The 21,911-nt window shown below is 40.8% G+C and overlaps 1 protein-coding gene across 2 annotated transcripts in view; it reads left to right on the forward strand.

The window, feature by feature from the left end:
* The first annotated feature begins 15,260 nt into the window (after positions 1 to 15,260).
* The window catches only part of LOC122868691 (ras-related protein Rab-26-like), a 59,430-nt gene continuing 52,779 nt past the window's right edge, over positions 15,261 to 21,911 (forward strand). Inside the window, exons 1-2 of one of the 2 annotated variants that reach the window (XM_044180897.1) lie at positions 15,261 to 15,941; positions 17,903 to 18,013. In XM_044180897.1, the coding sequence (XP_044036832.1) occupies positions 15,756 to 15,941; positions 17,903 to 18,013 (297 nt within the window). In that variant the 5' untranslated portion in view covers positions 15,261 to 15,755. Of the gene's footprint in view, positions 15,942 to 16,326; positions 16,510 to 17,902; positions 18,014 to 21,911 lie in introns of those variants that run through there. The other variant, XM_044180898.1, reaches the window with a different exon arrangement.

A 21,911-nucleotide genomic window follows, 5' to 3' on the forward strand; every position in this document is an offset into this window, starting at 1 on the left:
GTCACATTCTTTCTCATCCTCCTCTGATGCCTTGTATTTTTTTAATAAAAAAAAACTATTTCTCTGCATTTATATAGGAACAAAATCATATGTACAGCTTAAATTCTTTATCTCAGCCTTAACAATATGGGGGAAAAAGTGACACGTTTGGTTTACCAACTCCTACGGCCCCAGCCTGCGAGTGGTTACATTAACACTGAGACCCAGATCTCTCTGTATGCCTGCCCTTTCCTTGCCGTGCTTTACAGGGTGTTAGCAGTTGTATGTTTTGGTGTAAGCTGAGTCTTGAGTCAGAGCAGAGCGGGGCTTGGTAGGGAGGAGGCTCCCAGCATGTTGGAAACCACAGCACCACCGGCGCCAACTCCAATGAGACATGAGTTATAGCTCCAGCTTCCCCGAAATCAAATAAATAATCTCTCCCTTATTTATTTACTTAGGCTCTCATTATGATTTGCAGCCTATCAACTATTCTATAGTGGTAAAAGTACTTGCTCTCTTGTCACACTTTGCTTTCCCGAGACACATGCACACACACACATCCCTGCTGATTTTGAGACACACACCTGTCAACTGTTTTTCCATTTATATGTCCTTCTGGATATTTCATCATAAAGTAATTGCAGCAGGGCTATAATAGCATAAAATCATTGTCAGAACATTTATGCAGCGGCAAGGTCCGCCATTCCTGCTCACCAGCACCGACAGAAGCAAAAACAGTCAACCAGCCTACCTATAAACACACACACACACACACACACACATGCACACACACGAAATGAGTCCTTGGTAGCAACAGTGTTACAGCTATCAGAGCCTCTTGGCCATGTGTTGAGTGCAATAATGGTAAAGGCAACAACAGGCTCAGCCCATACTCTCAATTAGGCTCCCCAAGTGCTAGGTGTGGAAAGGTGTCTGGCAAAGCGCCTGACCACAGCACTCAAAGAGCACTTTGTCAGTGTACCTCACACCCACCATACCTGCTCATGTTGTGGAAAGAGCCCAACGTTGTCACACAGTTGATTTAATAAAATTGGATTCCCAAAATGAGACTTCTAGTGTTTCAGGGGCGTAGTAGTCGTAATGGAAACACATACACTACTACTACACCCCCCAACCACCCACCCCCCTCCTGGCTTTATAGGCATCCTTCCAGAGTGAGAATGAGCAGGGGAGACCCAAGTAAACGGATACTTCCCCACTGTGAGCCCAGTAGTCTGGGTATGGCAAGAGTAACCCCACGTCCATCACAAGCTGATATCTAGCCACAAGCCTGGCTGTTGCTGCAGCTTATAGACTCGTTAAATGATGATTGCGAAAACAGAAAAAGTTGAAACGGGAAAATAAAGGTAACGCCAGTGGGGTTGAGGTGCTGCTGTGGTTTTGTAAGTTGGTTTTGGGATCTGTGGGAAGCCTGTTTAGTCTCCTGTAGCTCAGGCTAGTGCATGATGTTTCAGGATACGTGTTTATAGGAGTGCCATTTAATAATCACCTCAGTAACAAACTGGACTTTCTGGACTTACATGGATGCAAGGGAGTATAATGAGGGAGCTCAATTTTTACAGTATATCGACCAGTGTTGGCCAAAGGCTGGGAATGCAGGAGGAGGATCAAATTGCTGAAAAGGGTTGGCAGTATTAGAAGGCTGAGCTTGGAAACCATGGAGGCGGCAGCAGAGCCAACACTACAAACTGATGTCTTGAGCAAACAAAAGGACATTGATGATGTATTCTTAAAGGCCCAAAAGCATTATAGGAAGTTAGAAATGGCAGCTATAGTCTCTGCGCCCTCAGTGCGCCCTCAGTGCATCTTCATTTGCTGCTTACCGTAGAGATGTTTCTTGGTTGTGGATGCTGTTTTGTGCCTGGATCCATACTGTAGATTTTATCTTTATTCAACAACTATAAAGGTGCAAAGACAAAAAGACACTGTAGTTGGCTGACTGTACAAACTTTAGCCTGAATCCAGACCTCTGAATCATTGCCCATATCTCCAATTATTTCAGCAACATATCACAATTCAGCCTGATTATCCATTATTACTAGTCCTAGATTGTGGACAACATGCAGAATGAAGCTGTTCTGCAAATCTCTGGACATGTGACAACACACATGACAGATTTCACATCAGCATGTTCTGACAATACAGCAATATTGTAAACAGATGATGATCCATATGTGTTTTCCACACTGCCATTTTTCTGTACATACTGTGTACTGTCGGTCTTGGAATGATTCCCTCCATCTTGGAACAATATTTATAGCTTTCATCTGCAACCCACATGATGTCTATATGCAGTATATGGTATTTGCAGACTCGTTGATGTAAATACAATACACATTTGTGCATTTTGTGCATCAGTGTGTTTCATGTAGCCTACTGTATGTGCTTCTTTAGTTACGCATAATATCTCCCTTATTGTTCTGCATGTAATAGTGATATTTTCATTATGGCCCACTATCTGTTTTTAATTCAGTTTATTATCTGATATATATATATATATATATATATATATATATATATATATATATATATATATATATATATATATATATATATATATATATATATATATATATATATATATATATATATATATATATATATATATATATATATATATAAAAATCACTACTAACACTAATACTTACATTAATACTTACATTAATACTAATTTAAGTAGAGGAATGCAAAAGCTTTCAGCTGTGAAGCAACGCAATCAGATAACCCTCATAGGATGGGGGTAGGGTAATGGGAAGTGGGTAAACAGGTAAGCGCCCTGGTGGCGTGTGTATTTGTTTACCCGCAGTGTGTGTTGACACATATATATTGCCAGGGGACTCTTCCGGACCGGGTGGGGTGTTAGAGGTGTGTATATGCGTCTATGTGTGCGGTGTGGTGGGTTTCCAGAGTCCTTAAAGAGCACACATTGTGGTTAGCAACTGGGTGTGACAGAGGCCCCTTATTAATATAAGGAAAATGACTCTTAACTGCTGGCAAAGCTTTTACTGATAACTACAGGTGTTTTAAGAGAGATCACATTACACGTTTCTCTTTACGTGCTTTAAAAACATAATTTCCAGATCAGTTAAATTAAAATTGGTTGTGTTACTCAGATAATATTCACTGATCTATTCCAGATAGTCAAATTACACTACATGAGTGAGATAAGAAAGACCAACATTGGTTGGGACGGCCATTTACGCAAACATGATTACAATGTGGTTGCAAGTTTCAGGCACGCTTGTTCCATAAATGGTTTTTGTTCCCGGCACAATTTGCTATCTTTAAAATGTGCTCAGTGTAGCCAGATGACTGTTTTGGCCTTACAATGTGTGTGTGTATGTGCACTCATGTCCATACATCACACAGCCATCTCCAGCCTCTCTTCCAAAATGATTTAGACAGGTTTGTGGGGTTAAATCTCACAGCCTACAACATGGAAGTTTACTTCCATAATTATGCTCTGCAGGGTTATCAGTGTACTTTATGGGCCTGAACTTTTGACCTTGAATGCATCATGGAACAATTTATGATTTCTTTTTTCTTCCCTCTTGTACATGATAAACATCTGCGAACCTCCCCGGAGCTGACTACGATGACAACTTACAGTGAAGGAGTTTTTAAAAAAAAAATTAAACAGCAGAAATCTCCTCTTTCCTCTCTACCTCCCTTGCCCCTTCCCTGTCCTCTTATCCCCCTCTTCTTCTTCACTCTAATGTGTTTCTGTAGTCTTTGGAGGTGGAGGGGGGAGACAAAGGGGGGGGCAGATCCTGCTGCACATCTGAGGTTTATTTGGCCTTCCCCTGGGGAGTGCGGTGAAGCTCTGCATCTCAATGAAATTGCCAGCGTTTTCTGGTCGGCTTGGCACACTCTCACACAAACACTCACACACGTACACGCACGCACACACGTACACGCACGCACACACACAAACACACACACACACACACACACACATGCTCCTCAGCTGGCTTAAGTCCCCCTACTTACCCACCTACCTTCTCCCTGTCACAGTGGCAAAGTTTGCAGTTTTCTAGCCCTCAGTCTCACAATCCTTTGCATTTCCATCTAGCACACATTCTTTAAGTGTATAACCCCTTTGTCTCAATGTCAACAATATATTCCCACTCTGGAAACCCCCTATATGCTTCCTAAGGCAGGTTTGAATGATAATTTTGTTACCAAGCTGGCCTTAACTTGTTGAGATAAAAATTCCTTCCAGGAGTCAATGCTAACAATGCTCTGTCAACTTTCAAAAATCCATCTTTCAAGATTAAGGTGGTCATTTGTAAAGCAAGTCTAAAGATTGCATGAATTGATGAAAATTTCAGTAAAAAAAATCACCCCATTTTGTCACTCTGCCTTTTTCTTGCAGAAGAACTAATTTGTCTTATTATTTTCTTGTTTAAATGAGCAGCATGATGAGTAAAGATATCATTTTTTCCCTTTTTGTCTGAAGTTAAATTGTTGCCGGTGTTTTTACCTAACCCCCAGACTCATTTGTCTACATCTGACTCAGGACTCCTAGCTGGTGAAGGGAGGACACAGAATGATGCCACTTCACCCCTCAGGCCTTGACTCCCTCCTGCTCCCGCACCCATCCCCCTCTCTCCCCGTATCTATTCCCCACCTGGCTGCCATTGAGGTTAACATCAGGGGGGTCAAACGCAGAGGGAGACAGTCACAGACAGGTGGTTCTTCCTGCGACCCGGGTGTACTTATCCCTTGATCCCCAGCAACCCTGACAGGAAGTGAATCGCTGGCCAAGTGACCTCCCCTGGTGGCCCTTCCTGTCCCCACGTTGCCTCGCAGGAAGGAAGGATGCGGTCTGTTGTCCTCAGGCGCCGCTCACTCGCTCTCCCCTCCTCGGCCCGACAAGAGAAACCAGATTATTGATTCCAGGCTCATCTCTCCTCATGCTCACTTTTTTTTAATCCTCCTTTGTGTCTCTTCCATTTCCCATCCTCTCTCTTCACTCAGCACCCACTTTATCCTATTTTGACATAATTCCTTTCTTCTTTCGTCGTCTTTACTGTGCCCCTGTGAGATGTAAGTAAACACTGCGGACTATGGCAAACCGCAACGTCCCAGATCCCAGACGATTACACTCCAAGGACTAACAAGACCCTTGATTTATAGTCTTCGTTTTATTCATTTCGGACACTGACTTGTTTATTTGTGTTATTGTTATATTATTGGCCATTTGTTTACATTAAAAATGGCAGTCATTTCATGTGGCCGAGAATCCCAACGCCAGGCTTCTGGGTTTAGTCTGCTCTCAAATGATGTACATGCACATTGTGAATTACAGGACACCATTTGGTGGTAGTTAGGAAGAGAAGGGGACTTCCAGACAGACAGAGAAGGAGACCTCGCTAACAACATCAAACACTGTTTTTGTTGTTGTTCTGGCTGTAGTTTAAGACCAGGAACCCAAACCAAAAAAAGGTGAGAAGGTCATGAAGAACCTTTGCTAACTGCTCAGCCATTGGTTGTTAATTGTAGCTGTTAACAAAAGCATTGTGCAAGAGGAGAAAAACTGTACCTCTCGTGGGGTTTCAGTGCTTATCCATGTTTTCTGTAACATGGTAACATGAGCACACAACATCATGAACATGGTCACACTTTCCATTGGATTTAATGATGGAGGCAGAACAGGTGGTTTATTGCTGCTAGTCAGTGTTGCAGCCATTATCGTCCACATTTTGGTCTTTTGGTCTCTGCATATGTGTCACTCAGCTGCAGGTGCTAGACAGCAATGCCATGTTTACACAAAGCAGCTTTGAGCATCCTAATTATAGTTACAAATTATAAGAATTTCAAATCACAGTAAAAATAAAAAGTTTGTTAATTTCTATCAGTCAAGTTTGATTCTTCATATTCTTGTTCTTTTGTAAACATGCTAATGAGGTTCATATAAAGTGAAAATATAAATCTGTAAAGTTTATATGTATATAATGTTTTTCATCTAAAGGTTTTAAGGAATGAAAATGTATAACAACTAATCCATAGCACTTTTCACGTCTTACTTAGGTATTTTAATTGTTATTTCAGGTTTTACAGGTTTTCTAATGTAATTGTACTGGGCTATATGTCTTGAATGTCTTTTTATGGTTTTTTTTTTGCAAACAATAAATTATACTTTGAGCCATCTTGGCCTAACTGTTTTTTAGTATTTTAAAAAGAATTAAAGAGATCAGACTTAAAGAGGGCTGGCATTGGAATGGGATTCATATTAGATTAGTCCGCAAAATCTGAGACAGTTTTAATAAAATACTCTCTATATAACAATTAAATATAACAATTAGACTGGACTCAAATGCAGGCAATTCTGTAGAAGCTAGTTGTCCTGTAAAATTATCAAACCTAACATCAAATGTGAACATAATTACAAAGAATCTGTGATCTTTAAGTCATTTTTGCAGTTTCAGTTGCATACATTTTGCAAATTAACTGAAATATTGAACAAAATTAGATTTAAAAGTCATCTTCCTTACCATATCCCTTGTGTCTTTAGCAGAGAAATCAAATAGTTTGATAAAAGTGAATCCTCTTCTTTGTTTTCTAAATGGCAAAATAACACATTCTAAAAGACTTGGGACATGGAAGAGGACAGCAGGGAGAGAGCGTGAAGTGAGATGTTGCGATCTCACAGGTGTTTTTCTCCCCTCTATAATGTGAGTCTTCAACTGCATTGCCACCTAGTGGGAGAGGAGGTTTACTGTCCTCAGACTGCTGTAGTTTAAATGAATGTCAGTAAACAGAGTATGTTCTATAAAAACTTGGAATATCTGAAAGAAAGCAGTGAGAAATATATAACTGAGCCCAGAACAAATAGGGTGTCTCTCACCATAATCTCTTTGTTCATTGGCTATTCCAGGTCAGGCCGTTGGTCTGCAACAACAGCCTGACCGGCGACTGCGAAGTTTTCCAGCTGAGTTCCTCCAACCAAACATCAAGCCAGTGAGTTCACATCTGGAGCTTATGTGGGAGATAGACATCAATATGTCAGTCCTTCAGGCCATAAGAGAGCATCCCTGCAATTGCAATATATCAAGAACGCTAATAATAAATAAATCACTTATCAGCAGCTCATAAGAGGCCAAAGACACTTAAAAACTGTCTCAGTCTGTCACAAAGGGAGAGAGAGCAAATGGAAGGAATGGAAGGAGGGAGGGTAAAATGAGAGAACACGCTGTAAAAGAAAGGCAAGGTTTGTTTGGCCACATTTTGCTAATTGGTCTCAGTGGTGCTGCTAATGGTTTTAGGTTTATGTCCAAGCTCCACTGAAAAATAAGTGGGAACCAATGAAGGGCTAGCTGCTGTGTTTTATGCATTTTCATCATTTTGCAAGAGAGTAAGGATAATTTAAAGTGTAGAAAATTGAAAATGGAGACTGAAATCACCTAATTTAAAGCCAAACGAATCTTGTTACTCCTTCATGTATTAAACAGATGTTGGTTAAGTGAATTTGGAACGGTTTCATCCATAACAAGCTATTTTCGGTTTTCACACTAGAAATGTCAAGCTCACATTTGAAGATCAGTAAAATGCTTTCATCCATTTTGATATCTTCCATGTCTGCCCCTGTCTTTCAACCCTTTGAGGTTGCAAATGTCCTTCTCCTGACCGTCACCAGTCCATTTTGTCCATCTTTCATCGACTGTAACTGAGGCATGTGGCATAAAAGCTCTGCTGTGGTCAGGTGGCAACTGTCCCTTCTATAATCCTAGCCTTATCGCTACACATCAAAGCGTTAAAGGCTTGCATAATTGAGTTAACGAGTGTGTTGGTACGTAACCTGATCATTTATTCCCTGCGAGGACCGCGGTCACAGTGTGTGACCACAGACAGAGACGAAGAAAGAGAGAGAGACAGAGTGTGAAGGCCCTAAAGCCCTGCAACAACTGTGGCTTCACGCTGTGGGCCTGGCAAGCCGCACAGTGCCCTGGGCCAGTACCAAGCTGATGAAAAAACAACAGTGGGGTAATGCTGGTGTGGAGCTGGGACCGTTGCACTATGTCCACTGCACAACTGCCCCGGTCAGCACTGGCCACAGCGCCAGTTGTCACAGCCTTAATCCTGCCTGCTGAATGACCTCATCATTGCCTGCCTGCCTGCCTCCCTGCAGCTGCTGCCATGGCTCGGTACTGCAACAGCAACGGAGTGACCTCACCTACACACACACACATAATCACATGCAAAGTAAGCAGTAAGTTCACCCAAATTGCAACATTTTTGTATTGGCCTGACCTGTTTCTGGCCATGCAGATAGTTTTAGTGTTATATGCTGAGATTTCTGCCTCCACCTCAATACATTAGAGGTAAATGGAATTTTTGGAAGCATTGGAAAAATGACTTTTTAAACTTTAACAGCAATGTGTCTTTCCAGACCTTGCTGTGGGCAGTTTTGATTGGAGCTACTGTCAACAAAAGAAACTGTCCCAGTGAAAACTGTCCACAGCGAGGTCTGTGGATTGTCCAGACTAACCAGGTCATTGTTTCTGGGGAGACACTTTGCTATTGAATTTTTCAAAAGTTATTTTGCAATGCTTTGATGATCTAAATTTAATTCAACATTGTATTGGGGTGCCAGGGGTACAGTAGTTGCAGAGGTGGAAATCTCAAAACCAGCCCTGTATCCCTAGGAATTATGTCAATATTAGATGATTCTGCACATCATGATTTACGCCCAAAGCTAATGTTCAGTGTCAACACAGAAAGCAGTGTGCCCTATATGTAGTGAGCTGAAAGGTAGTGGTGTGAAGATTGGGGTGGTAGATAGATTTTTCATGGAGACAGAGTTCACATCATGTCACAGACCTGCAATTAATGTCTGCGACTTTATTAACCACAAACATGATCTTTCCCTAACATAACCAAGTTTTGTTTTTCTTTTCATTTTTGTTTCTTGCCTAACCCTAACCATACCTCAGTCATAATGTATTTTCTGTGATATTTTGATACTCTGACATGCCCTAATCAATAAAGGCATTTTAACTACATCCTTGGCTTGGTGCAAGTGTGCCTGAAGTAAGCCAAGTGGCTACCCTTTTCCTATAATTTATTTTCCGTAACTACAATCTTTTACTATAACCTTAGCCATACTGTAGCTGCCACATGCAGATATTATAGAAAGCAAGAATTTCATTGGACGTAATCTGCCGTTTTGCAGAATTGTCCAATAACATTCGTGTCTGGCATAGGGTTGCCCAAAACTATTGCAAATGATACCAAAACTATAATGCATAGATGAAAACTAACAGTAAGTGAGGACATTTTTTTTTCTTTGTGATTTGGATGTATTGACCCTTTAACTGCATAAACAAGAGCAACTACAACAAAACGTGGATGTATCATGTAAACATGAGACTAATTTACATTCTGTATACATTGTGTGAGGGCTCCATATTGCACTCATGTCAAACAAAAGATCAGACTGTTACATACAGACTAAATTGCCACAGATGTATATAGTGTTCATGAACATATATCCACACACAGACACACTTGTGTGTGATGAAAATAAAGAGACACTTGCTCTGTTGGCACCTCCTCCAATCACACACACCGCCTCCACTCCCTCATCCCAGCTGTCACAACTGCAAAAACTCTACAAATACACACGCGCACTCTTGCATATTCACACTCACCCACACACACACACACCACTTTTCCTGCTCACACCTTTTCCCGCTCACCATGGCTCTCTCCAGTTGGTGCTTGTGTGCCCACTCTCTGCTACAGCTTGTATGTAATGTGTGTGTGTGTGTGTGTGTGTGTGTGTGTCATCATCTTTTATTGTCGTGGTTCCAGCTGAACTGACATGCAGTGCCGACCTCTGGTCCTGCTGCATGAGAGAGAAAGTGGACAGCGAGTCATGTTCTGGCCTCCTCTAAGCTGTGAAAAATTACGGCCACCTAAAACTCAATCTGTTCTGCGTCTGAGAGCAGAGAGAGGATTGAAATGGCAGTGGGCAATTTAGGAACGCCTTATAGTGAATCTCTGCTTTTTCTCTGCTTTACTCCCCTTTACTCTTTGCTCCAACTGTCTTGACTGGCCTAATGTTAGGCCATTGAATCTCATGATCAGTGTGTGCTTACTGTGCTTATTCTACATGTTTTGGTGTGTATAAGCGTGTCAGTGGACTTAACGTCAAATTCTTCCTGTTTGACAGCAACACCATGTGTGAGGTCATAAATCTGATCACCACAGCAACAGAATACAGTGACACTGGTGCTTGCAGGAAGCACCCTGGATTAGCGAGGATTTATGGTTGGGCCTTGGATAACACACCCATCCCTTGTGAATGCAACCAGTACATTCTTTCTTAAGATGACAGACTGGCATCTTTGCAAGTGGAAACAAAAGTGTCCACCTTGTGTGCACCATAACTCAATCCATAGAAACACAGTGCAGATTCAAATTAAATTTAACTTAAAGGGCCTATATCCAAATAAATAAGGGGACTGAAATAAGGAGTAGATATTAGGGGAAAATTGGGCCCCTGGCAGTGATTATTACCCTCGTTGAGTTTTTCCATCCTGGTACCCTGGCTCAGAGTCTTATGTCTGGATCTTTTAAAGGGTCCTGGGAGGGTTGAGCATGTATTATTTTCAACACTTCAGATTAAACCCTGCTACAGCTCTCTGAGGCCTTACTAATACAGACCCCCTGCTGGGTTACAGCGAAATTAAAAATGAAAAAAAATAAAAGCCGTGACTGTGAAAATAGTGTTATAACAGAGGTGGAAATTGCAGGCGTGACACTGAGATGCTGTGATGACGTCTTTTGGAAAGGTAATAATTAACGGTGTCACCTTTTTTACGATGTAGAGGAAAGAGAATTAAAAATGTTGTATGATGACAGATTTGAAGTCAGGGCTTGGCTTCATTGGTTTAGCACATTAAAATATGGCAAGACTGAGCGAAATGATCATGCCAAAGCAATTTCAAGCCACCAGAACACATTGTTTTTGCAATTTCTCTCAATTTTCTCTTGTACTTCTATAAGCTGCAGTACAGGTATCAAGCTCTTGCATACACAGCACAGTGAGGAAATTCAAAAAATTTTTTCAAAATGAATGCACCTTTTGTCTCTCAGGATGAAATTCAGAGGCAGAGAAAAGTTGACAAATTATATCAAATTAAAATAAAAACCAAGTTTGAGTTGGTACACTTACAACAGCAGCAATGAAACTGCTTTTAAAAATTAACTGAAATGAAAGTACTTTATATCAAATAAGCCTGATAAAAACAGTATGTTATTTTGATCTAATTCATCCTCACAGTTTAATGACATGACATGTTACATTTTTGACGTATTACAGCAGGGACTTTATGACGAATATAATGGGAAGTGCATTGTTCTGTATTGTATTTTTTGACTGGGCAATTATGGACATTTGATTGCAGTGTGTATGCTGCAGTACTGCTGATTATGTTATTCCTGTTTCATATGTAAATATATGTATTTATATATGAACATATGTATATGCATATGTATGTAATATTATTTTAACTTACTTTTGATTTACATAATCACACAAAATTGTTTTGACTCTTTTTCCCATGGACCCCATGGAGAGTAGCTATAGTGCTGGTAACAGACAAATAAATAAACAAATGACAAGGGGTTGCATTTTAAACCCGCAATAATTGATTTTTGGCCACTTGGGGGCAGCGGAAACAATTTATGAACAGAACATTGACTTATCATCACCTTTTAAGTTTATGTGGCTACTACTTATTTGCGCATTCAGCAGTTACGGAGCAACATTATCATTCATTTGGACTTGTGTTTCTGGCCACCTGATGAATGTATGTGTAATATTCTCTCCTTAGCTCTTTTTGGTCTCCACCAACTCCTGAGGGAAATAGCTGGCTCTTTAGCTGCTAAATGCTCCATTATGTTCACCAGCTAGTTTTTAATTACTTAATTTACTGTATTACAATAAACACCATTCAGTGGTTAAAGTAATTAATGGTGCAATGATGTTTATTCTGATATTTTTGGCATAGTCTACATGTACGTACTACTGTCTTCCTTTGACTCATAACAGACTTAATATGCATCATGTTTTTCATTAATATTTTTATAACTAATTAATATAACTGTTGAGTGTGGAGTCAAAAGTAGGATTTTTTCATAATCAGGATTATGGAATTAAGTCAAATTAAGGAATACTTCAAACTGAATAACTGCCTTCCACAAAGCATAAGTATTTTAGGTCAAGATAAACACAGTTATAAGTTATATTGTAAAGGATTTCTCATTAATTAAAACATGTCATAACTTTTTTTGCCATAACTTTTTTACAGCACACTATAAACAAGCAACACCCATGCCACCCATTTTCCTCTCTTTCTCACACACACACTCTCATTTCTCTCATTTAAGATGCATCAGGGAGCGAATAAGTGCCAGGCAGTACCAGTGATGGTTCCTCTCGCCAAGGCCTGACAAACAGGGATGCCGGCTGGCAGGATGCCCCCTGCCCCTCCTTGCAGGACTTGGGCCGCACGCAGCTGAGAGAAAGGGTGGCCAACAGCTCAACAGTTGCTGTGACGTTGGTTGAGCGACTGGCCAGGCTGCTGCACGCCACCCAGCCCTGGTTCAGGGCACCTGACCCTGGGTAAACTGACAAATGCCTGGCCTCTGGGTGTGCCTGCAGCGTGATGTGACCCTGAGGGCGTTATGCCCTTAGTGCACTGGGCACAAACGCATGCATGCCACCCTCTATCTTCCTTATGTTCCCAGTCACAATGTTTTTCAAGCACCTGACATTGCGCTCACCCACACTTTTCAGACTCATTGTCATGGAAATGGCACAGCTCTAAGGATACTTGCACCCAGGAAAGAGTATTGTAATTTGCTCCTAATTAACATGTTGACATGATGTGATCCAATGCATTCTTGATAGCTGAATCACACAGTTGCTTTACAGTGCACGACACTGGAAAAAAGCTTTAATTTGATCACCTTGTTAGTTTTAGCAAAGAAAATGTACATTTGCTTGATTAGATTTCTCTCAACTGCCTCCACAGTTTGTATTCATAGATCTTTTTCTGTGCCTGTGCTGCCATATATGTACGCTGGCACAAACACACACACAGGCATATGGTACACAAGTACATATTATAGCCTCGCAATGTACAGTACAGCCGTTCTACTTATTAAACTCATCTTGACAAGGCTGTTAATTTCTATGAAACTAGGGACGGATTCCAACGACCCTCTCTATCCACGTCGCCTATTCCCTCCAAAATGCCCAGCTGTTGCCACAGTAGACAGCTGCTTTAGGGGTAGAATGAATCTCAGCTGTCGAGGGGAGTTGTGCAAGGGGGTTGGTGGATTTGGGGGTTTGTATTCCCTCAAACCAATGACACGCCACTCCCTACTCAGCACTGAGTTGGGTGGAGTGTGGAAAAATGCTGACAGACTGCAGATTTAGGGACAGAAACCAGAGGCTACAGCTGTCTGAGTGTTTACAACCAAACTGCCCAGTACCTCTGAACTGGGGAGCTCTGGGGTCAAATAAGTAACATCCCCCCAAAAGTCTAAGTACAATAATTTCTTCTTGCTTGCTGTGCAAACTAAAATGTTTGGCAGTTGGAAAATAAAAGAGGAATAGCATATGCTTGGTACTTTGATGTTAGCTATAATGAAGCTAAAATCTTATTTTTACATCAAACTTTCACCACAATGAATATTTACCACATAAGGATCAGTTGAAAAATTATGACTCTGCCAATGCCAAGTCCAGTAAGAGGTGAACATACTGTCAAATTTCATCCACTGCACAGAAACTTCCTTAAACATGACTCACAACCTGTTTATTACCCTTGTGTTTCTTTCTGGGTTGGTTTTCAATCTGCCTGTAACTTGTATATATTAAACAGAGCTGCCTGGTATTATCCATGCTACACATTGTAAAGGTCAGAGGTAATACAAGCTCACTTCAGTCTTCTGTTGTGGGGAGCAAACAAGGTCTCTGGGCTATGATCTTTGAGCATATTCTAATAAACCCGGACAGCCTGGCACTTGATCAGAAAGGCAGTTATATCATACACAAATTTCATATTGCATAACAAACCTGATTACAGAGGGGTGGAACAACAGCATCTCATTACTGGCCGCAGAGGATCAGGGTCTAATCAGAATATGCTGCTGTTCTTTGTTGCAAATGTAGACAATATGTGGAGCCCCCTACAGAGTGACATCCTCCATGTTACAGAGAGACGTTTAAATTATGTTGTGAATTATATCGGGTGTGGGCAAGAGTCACAGAGAGGCCAGTGACCATCTTTTTGACTAGTCTGCTCTGATCACAACCAGCTTGTTGATGGAGGCTGGAGGAAGCTGAAAAACAACTGTAGCCTGTACAGAGAGCCAGCACTAATAATAAAGACCTACTGTATATGATTATCAAATCAAAAACGTTGTATGCATCTCATATAACTAGGTAAATGTGACATATTTTGTTGTTGTTGCACTTTACCTCAGGACTCCAGCTAGCTTCCCCTACACTGAACAGTTCTTTTCTGTTTAAAGCAGTGGCCATTTCTAATAATTGTATAATAATCAGTTGTAATTATTTTGAAGGACAAAGATCGTCGACACTGAGACTAACTTGAACTTTACTCTGCTGTTCTGTCATGTTTCATCTATGACTTTCTATCGTATGTTCTTATATCGCCCTCTTGTGGTGTATTATTGAAATCACATCTCCAACATGCTCCACAGGTGGCTGGTATAGTAATGCTCATGAGGATTACTCTGATCGCTTACATTAACCAGTTACATCTATTTGGCAATATCTTGGCTTCACATTGGAAGTTAATGGACTGCACTTCACATTATATTCTAAGTTTGCTTTCTTCTAGTTAGTCCTGGGCTTCAGCTACGCCTCATGCATGCATAAAATAATCTCAAATGAAAGCCATGAATGAATTAGAGAAAAAAAATAGGTCGTGTCATCATGAATATGCGCAAAAGTGGCGATTGTATGGCATCAATCATCAAGAAAAATATCCTGACAAAAAAACCTAACCTGTAAAGTCTTGCACCCACGAGGAGTTCATTAAATCCCAAACTTCATTTTTTAGAATTAGCCAGATACAGTTTTTGCACAGTTGCAGCTGTTTTTCAGCACCACGGACAGCGTCCTGCGCTCCTATCGCCTCATAATCATCAGCGATAGTCCTGTTGTAGTATACAGGTCATCCAGTTACCTTGTCAACAGTTAACGTTAAGTCACGTGGTGATACGCTTATGTTTGGCCCCTTAAAAGTTACCACAGTCTCAACAATAGATCCATAATATTACTCTTTAGGACTACAGTGAGTTTGATGTGAAGATAAAGGGCTGAGGCTTTTATTAAAAGGCGCCTTCGAGCAAAGTGCAGCGCCCCTGCGTCCTTTTGGTTTTGCGCTCAAGGTGGAGTTTTGTGCCACATCACATCTAATTGCTGCCGCTACAGCGCGCAGTGCTGAGGCTGGTGTCCTGGAAAGAGCAAGCTGTCAGGAGAAGGAAGCGGCTGAACAACAGCGGAAGCGAGAGCGTTTTGCATTTCGGGACAATTTCACCCCTACTTTGTGTGGAGAGGAACATGCGTTCAACGTGCAGGTGAAAAATCTGCTAATTTAAGCTGCTGCAACTTTTCAGCCCTATACCTCGTGCAGATTCGGGCAAGATTTTGTTGTTGTTGTTTGCTTTACCTCGGATTCATAAAGATAGTTTTGAAATCTTGAGAAATGTCTCGCAAGAAGGCTGTCAAAGGCAAAGCCGCAACCAGCAGCCCGTCTGCAGGCAGCCCCACCGGGAAAGGGACCGGGAAAGCTGCGAGGAGCAGCCCGGGCATTGTTCAGATGAACGGTGTGGTCCATCCCAGCAGACCCTCCATCAGCAACAGCAGCGAGTTTTATGACATCGCTTTCAAGGTAGGATGCCTGCTGCGATGGTTGTTCAGTAAATGCACCATAACAAACCGCAACTCACTTAAAAGTGGGCTGTATTTTACTATTTAACACCAAAATATATCACAGAAATAATAAATGCGACGTACAAATTGATATACAACAATGCCATAGAGGTCACAATAAACTAAACACAGAGTAAATTATTCAACACACGAGGTCATATGGACACTTTTTGTTTCCCTTTAGGGCGAGACTATATTAGGGAGAGACCAAAAAATACACACAGTAAACCTGATTGAGGTCTACTTTATTCTTTGCCAGTGTTGTTTTCCTGTTTAGCTTTCATTGTCTTTCGCTTTACAACCGCCTCTATTCATTTAACAGCAGCGAGCTCCTGACACCAGCTGTGTCAATAGACGATCGATAACCTGGAAAGGCGCACACCGCCCTGCAACAGCCAACAAACAAATCATTTGCTCGTGCCGCGCAACTGGTTGAATGCGTGTTTGTCTCAGCAGCGCAGGTTACTGGGTTTGCATTTACAGCGAGCAATTGGCGTGCTTTACCTAACCACAATGCGAGCACTTGTGTGAGTAGAGAACTGTCACTTCACCACAACACAAACGCAGATTCACACCCACAGATTCTCAGCGTGTACTTCCAACATGGCTTCAAGGGACTTGTGCCACTTACAGTACTCCATGTTTTTGAAGCAGCTGTTTGATGTGAGTGCAGATGGCTTCGTGTTGCTGTTTCTGCAGAACAATTTAATTGTTGGTTCCATCCAAGCCACTTCACTCTGTGTACTGTAGATGTTCTTAATTCATTAATGGTTATTTGTTGGGTGGACTACCATTTCTACAGTACACATTCTTGCAGCCAATAAATTAACAATTGGCGAAAAAGCCACATGCTCCAGTTTCTACCATGCTGAATCAAGATACTGCCATCTGACAAACAGCATTTACATGTTCAGGCAGAAATCTAATATTATTCCCTTCAAATTATTTAACCTATAGCGATTAGCCTACACTGTATAGTGCAGATAAATGTAAGAGCATGTAATTTTTTCAACATTGACTGTTTCCTCTGGTCGTTATTCTGCATTGAGGAAATTGATTGCATTTTATTTATAAAAAACCAGGGAGCAGGGAGAGACCAGGTGCCTTCTCCTGCACACTCCTGCAAACATTTAGCTCCTGTAGAGCTGTTTAAGGGAGAAGACACGAGAGAAGAAAAGAAAAGATAGAGATAATAAAAAAGAAACATTTTAAGTAGAAATAGGGAGCATATGGAAACAGAGGGTGAGATCTTCAGACATATTACCCCTTGCCACATTTTGTGTCTGTTCAGTGACCCTGTTACACCTTTCATTCTTCTTCCTCTGTCTTTCATCTCCTCTCTGTTTCCTCTGTGCACCCAAGAGGCACTTTTGATTTCCATGGTCAAGGGGCTCACAGTCCCTCAGCTAACCTGATAACAGTAATCACATCAAACCTTTAACTTCATCACAGCTCAGAAGAAAAAGACTTTGTGTTCAGCAGGAATGAAGCCCAAGTATGTTTTTGTATACATTCACACACTTACAGAAAGGATCTAAGGATATCCACTGGTGGCCATGATGAGCAATCACGCACTCATTCACATACACCATCTTCACTGGCCAAGCACCAAAATATCATGACTAATTTAGCTGAATGATTCAAATGTTCTGTTTTTTTCTTGAGGACAAACATACAAACAGAAACTGATATAAAATTAAACATATGACCAACAGCTCCGTCTTGTTCATGCTCCTACGTGTTATTTATTTATTTATTTTTTGCTAGTTCTGTCAGTTCTGTCTGACATTTACCTTTATCGATCAGTCAGAGAGTCTGAAGTTTTATCCGTCACACCTCTGGTTATAAATTTTTGTGCTTCTTAGTTTAAGCCTTCCAGCCATTCCTGGCTGAGTTTTTCCCTCTTGGTTTCCCGTGCAGGTGATGCTGGTTGGTGACTCTGGTGTGGGGAAAACATGTCTACTGGTCCGTTTTAAAGACGGAGCGTTCCTGGCTGGCAGCTTCATCTCCACTGTGGGCATTGACTTTAGGGTGAGTTTAAATCAATGGAACCAAAAACCAAAAAAACGATAAATCCCTCACATACATGCACACGCAAACACACTTTCAGGTTTAGTACCTTTTGTAAAATGGGGCCATATGTACTAATGGGATTTTTTCAAAGCTATTTAGTGCTTTTATATGCCCCAGAGCTATGGGTATTTCCTGTGTTAGAAGTCTCACAAGATAGGATATTGATTTCTTAAATTAGTTTGACATGCTTTCATTTTTTAGTCTCCCTGGGTGATAATCGTGTCTCTCATGTGCCGGTTTTGTGGTCCCACACGGGCAGCCAAGAAAGAACTCTCCCATCTTTTCTAATGATCCCACTCAGGTGTGTCTGTCTGTCCAACAGACCGAGACAGGCGACCACTTAGAGCAACACTAAGACCCAGGGCGGCAAAAAGAGACAGCTCCCTCTGACTCTACAGTGACCTCATACACAGGATCACATCAGCTACTGTAACAGCCCTGGGTGCTCATGGAACTACTACTTTTAATCACTATAGGCTTTTTCTGGGCAATTTCATCTATTGGCCAATTTCTATCTCTCATTCATTGTCTTTTCTTACAGGTTAAATTAAGTTAAATGTTACACTGACTGGCACATGTACGTTGTAGTTATTGTATTTATTATCTGTCTTATCTGATATATTGTACAATATGGTCTAGTACAAGAACCCTGCAGAAAACCCTACTTTTATGAAGTTTATTATATTCAGTTTTTAATGGCACTTTGTCTGAGAGGTATTATGAGTGCTGCTGATTTAGCATTGCACTCCTGTAACATTGTCGGACTCACAACGGACAGTTTAAAAATAAAAGCTAATAGATGATCAGATATTGTCTTTTTATTCCACGCACTCATATTGTCAAAACCTGGTGCCTACATTACCCACAATGCAACTCGATCACCGACATTCGGTCGGAGGTTCGGCTGTGTTATGCTAGTAGCAGCTAAAGTAGCCTTGAGCCGTTGGCCTCATGCAGAGATGAGGAGCAGGCTACAGAGGCCTGGTAAGCTCACTTCTTTCTAACTCCACACCCCCAGATTTTTATCATTTTAACACTCGTAGTCTTCAGCCCCAAGTGACGCTGACATCACTTGAGGCAATTTTACAGACTTTGTGCAGCTCCCTCTGAAGCCACAAAAGGCTTTATACAACTTTTTTATAGAGACTTTGATGTGAAAAATCAATGTAGTTTCTCTTTAACTTACCTCTGTGGTCATTTTTGAGTGCCACAGTTTGTGGTTTTGTTGTAATCAGAGTTCAAAGATTTTTTGGCCCCTCAGAAATTTCAGTTGTTGATGTTGATGGGAGTAGTCAATGTTCAACTACCATATTTACAGTTTTAAGAGTGATGAGCTGCTCACTGATGCAGTCACTCATTAAAAGGATGCATTTTACTGCTTACCCTCCCTCATCACTTTTAGTTAGTGCCTGTCAGTTGCTGACTTGTTCCTCCACGCATCTCCTCCTCCTATCATAGTAAATTAACTTATTTAAAAATGCTGTTTAAAGTTCCAAAGTTAACACCATCACATAAAGTGTAAGTGTAACATTAGATTCTTTATACTCTTGGAAGGCATACTCGCACAGGCTCCCTGTGTGTGTGTGTGTTAAACTAAAGTATCTAACCATTGTATAGCCCTGTGTGTGTGGGTTGGATGAGTTTGTGGGTGGATGAGCAGTTGATTTATTTACTTATGTAACGTCTCTCATAACACTGTCTGTAGTCCCGTGTACATTTAGGCCTATCTAAGCAAAGCAGAAGCCTTCATCAGCTATCTATGCCCGCCGCATTTACTACTAATGGAGGGAAAAGTACAAAATTCATAAAGTTTAGTGCTTAGTCTGCTCTTTTGTCATATTGACTTATTATTTAATTGCAGTGTTGCACAGAGCTGTGTGACATGAATAATTTCATTATTATCCTCAAGGCTCCCATTCTTTTCTGCATGGTTTCTTGTTAAATGGTTCAGTTTTCCGGTACAAGTGAAATAGACTTCGACTCACGAGGATCCTTCCTGAGTCATACTGTTGGTCAGTATTGATGTGATATGTTTTTTAGGTATGTTAACTAGAATTCAGGGTTAATTGCATAGTTTTCTAGTTTTAGTACTTTTATTTTACATATATTCACAATGTTCACAAATACAATGAACCAAGTTGTCATGAGCGAACTCTTAGAAACAGACTTAACACACAGTTTTTGAATACACACGTTAGTTTATGTGACTGCGCAAATCTTGAGAGACCAGGACTTTGTTGTGTAGGAAAACATGAAGGTCCTTGGTGTTTGTCTTCCCATAGAGGATACACAGAGAGAGACAGGGAGACAGGGAGTGATTGTTATTTTTAGGAAAAGACAGTTTTGATCCTTTTTAGTTGGTGGGAAAGAAAGGCAATTTGCTTCGTATGGGGATTTGATCCGGTTCCCACTTCAAAGCTGCAGAGAGATGCTGTGTTTTCTTCCCCCTCTTGTTTATTGTATTCTCATCTCATTTAAGCCTCAGCATGTTCTCAGGATTACAGAGCTGCTCTGGTGCCTTGTTGGCCTTAAAATATAGGGAGTCAGAATAAGAAATACAACTCTGCTCATTTGATTATAAAATCTCCCTATAAAGGGATTATAAAGAGCGATAAATTCATAGACAAAGAGTGAAAAACAAGACAGTACCTAATCCTATTAATTCCATGTAGATCTTCCCTTGTTTTATAATTTGTTTCTCAATGTCATTTTGAAAAATAATTACTGCTAAACACCAATAGGAAAATTAACTGATTATATATGACCATGTGTCGCATTTATGGCATATGACATGGATACCAAATCAGGTTACTTGGATGTGATTTCATCTCTATAGCTCCCTAGTGAATCAAACATACACAAGAAGCACTGCTTATACTACAATTATTATCATCACTTCTCAAAAAATGTGTGGTCTTATCATCCTAATAAATCTCTACTTCCACATCACTTTGTTGCATATGTAAAGGATTATTAGAACCTGCAAATAATTGTAAACCTTTTATAAGTTAAGGTCAATTTTCACAGCGACACAACTTCTTATCCTTGTATTAAAAAACTGCTCAACTTTGCATAAAAGTGGTAAAAGTCATCACGTTCAAGTTTTTACTCAAACCAAATTTAGCCAGAGAGATCCAGAGAATACAGTTCATTTGCACACACCTACGATGCAGCATGTCCAGGTCATCAGTTGCCATGGTAATGCAGGTGCTAACCGATGGGCAGGTGACTGGGATTGACCTGAGGGCAGAGCTTGTCTTTGAGCTTGATTGTGGGAGTCAGAGTGCTGGTGATTTTCTTTTTTTGCTTCCATCATGAGGTCATAGGCAGTATGTGAAGGGCACTAGGTGGGTGTAAATGATTCCTGCTGCTCAGGCAAAATTTTGCTTTTTTCCCTCTGAGTGAAAACGACCTCCACACTCCAGCCCGATGTTTAATGTTTACGTGAAATTTGGATTTGGAACACGCATAGACACACACAAGCATACAAATCATCTGACACTTGAATGTCCTGAGGACATTTTCTTCTCTATTTTCTCCATTTCTCTCTGCGCTATAATACATCTAATCACCTTATGCCACTTGTACTTCTTTGAGCTCCAAGGGATCCCGGGTTAGGTTCATGCCCTGTCTGTGGAAGACGACTGTAGTCTCTTTTTATAAAAATGAATCAAGAATAGCTCTGCAGGACTCTCTAAATGGGAATCAGCAATTACCTATTAGCTTGTCTTTTTATCATGATGATTCATCTCTCTAACACAGATAAAAAGACAGACTGCATAGAGGCAAACTGCATATTTAGTCATTGCTCAGGATATTTTTTTCTTACACTTAGTCATTGAATTTAATTTAGTTA

Source organism: Siniperca chuatsi, linkage group LG21 (genome assembly GCF_020085105.1).
Source record: "Siniperca chuatsi isolate FFG_IHB_CAS linkage group LG21, ASM2008510v1, whole genome shotgun sequence".
Taxonomy (NCBI): domain Eukaryota; kingdom Metazoa; phylum Chordata; class Actinopteri; order Centrarchiformes; family Sinipercidae; genus Siniperca; species Siniperca chuatsi.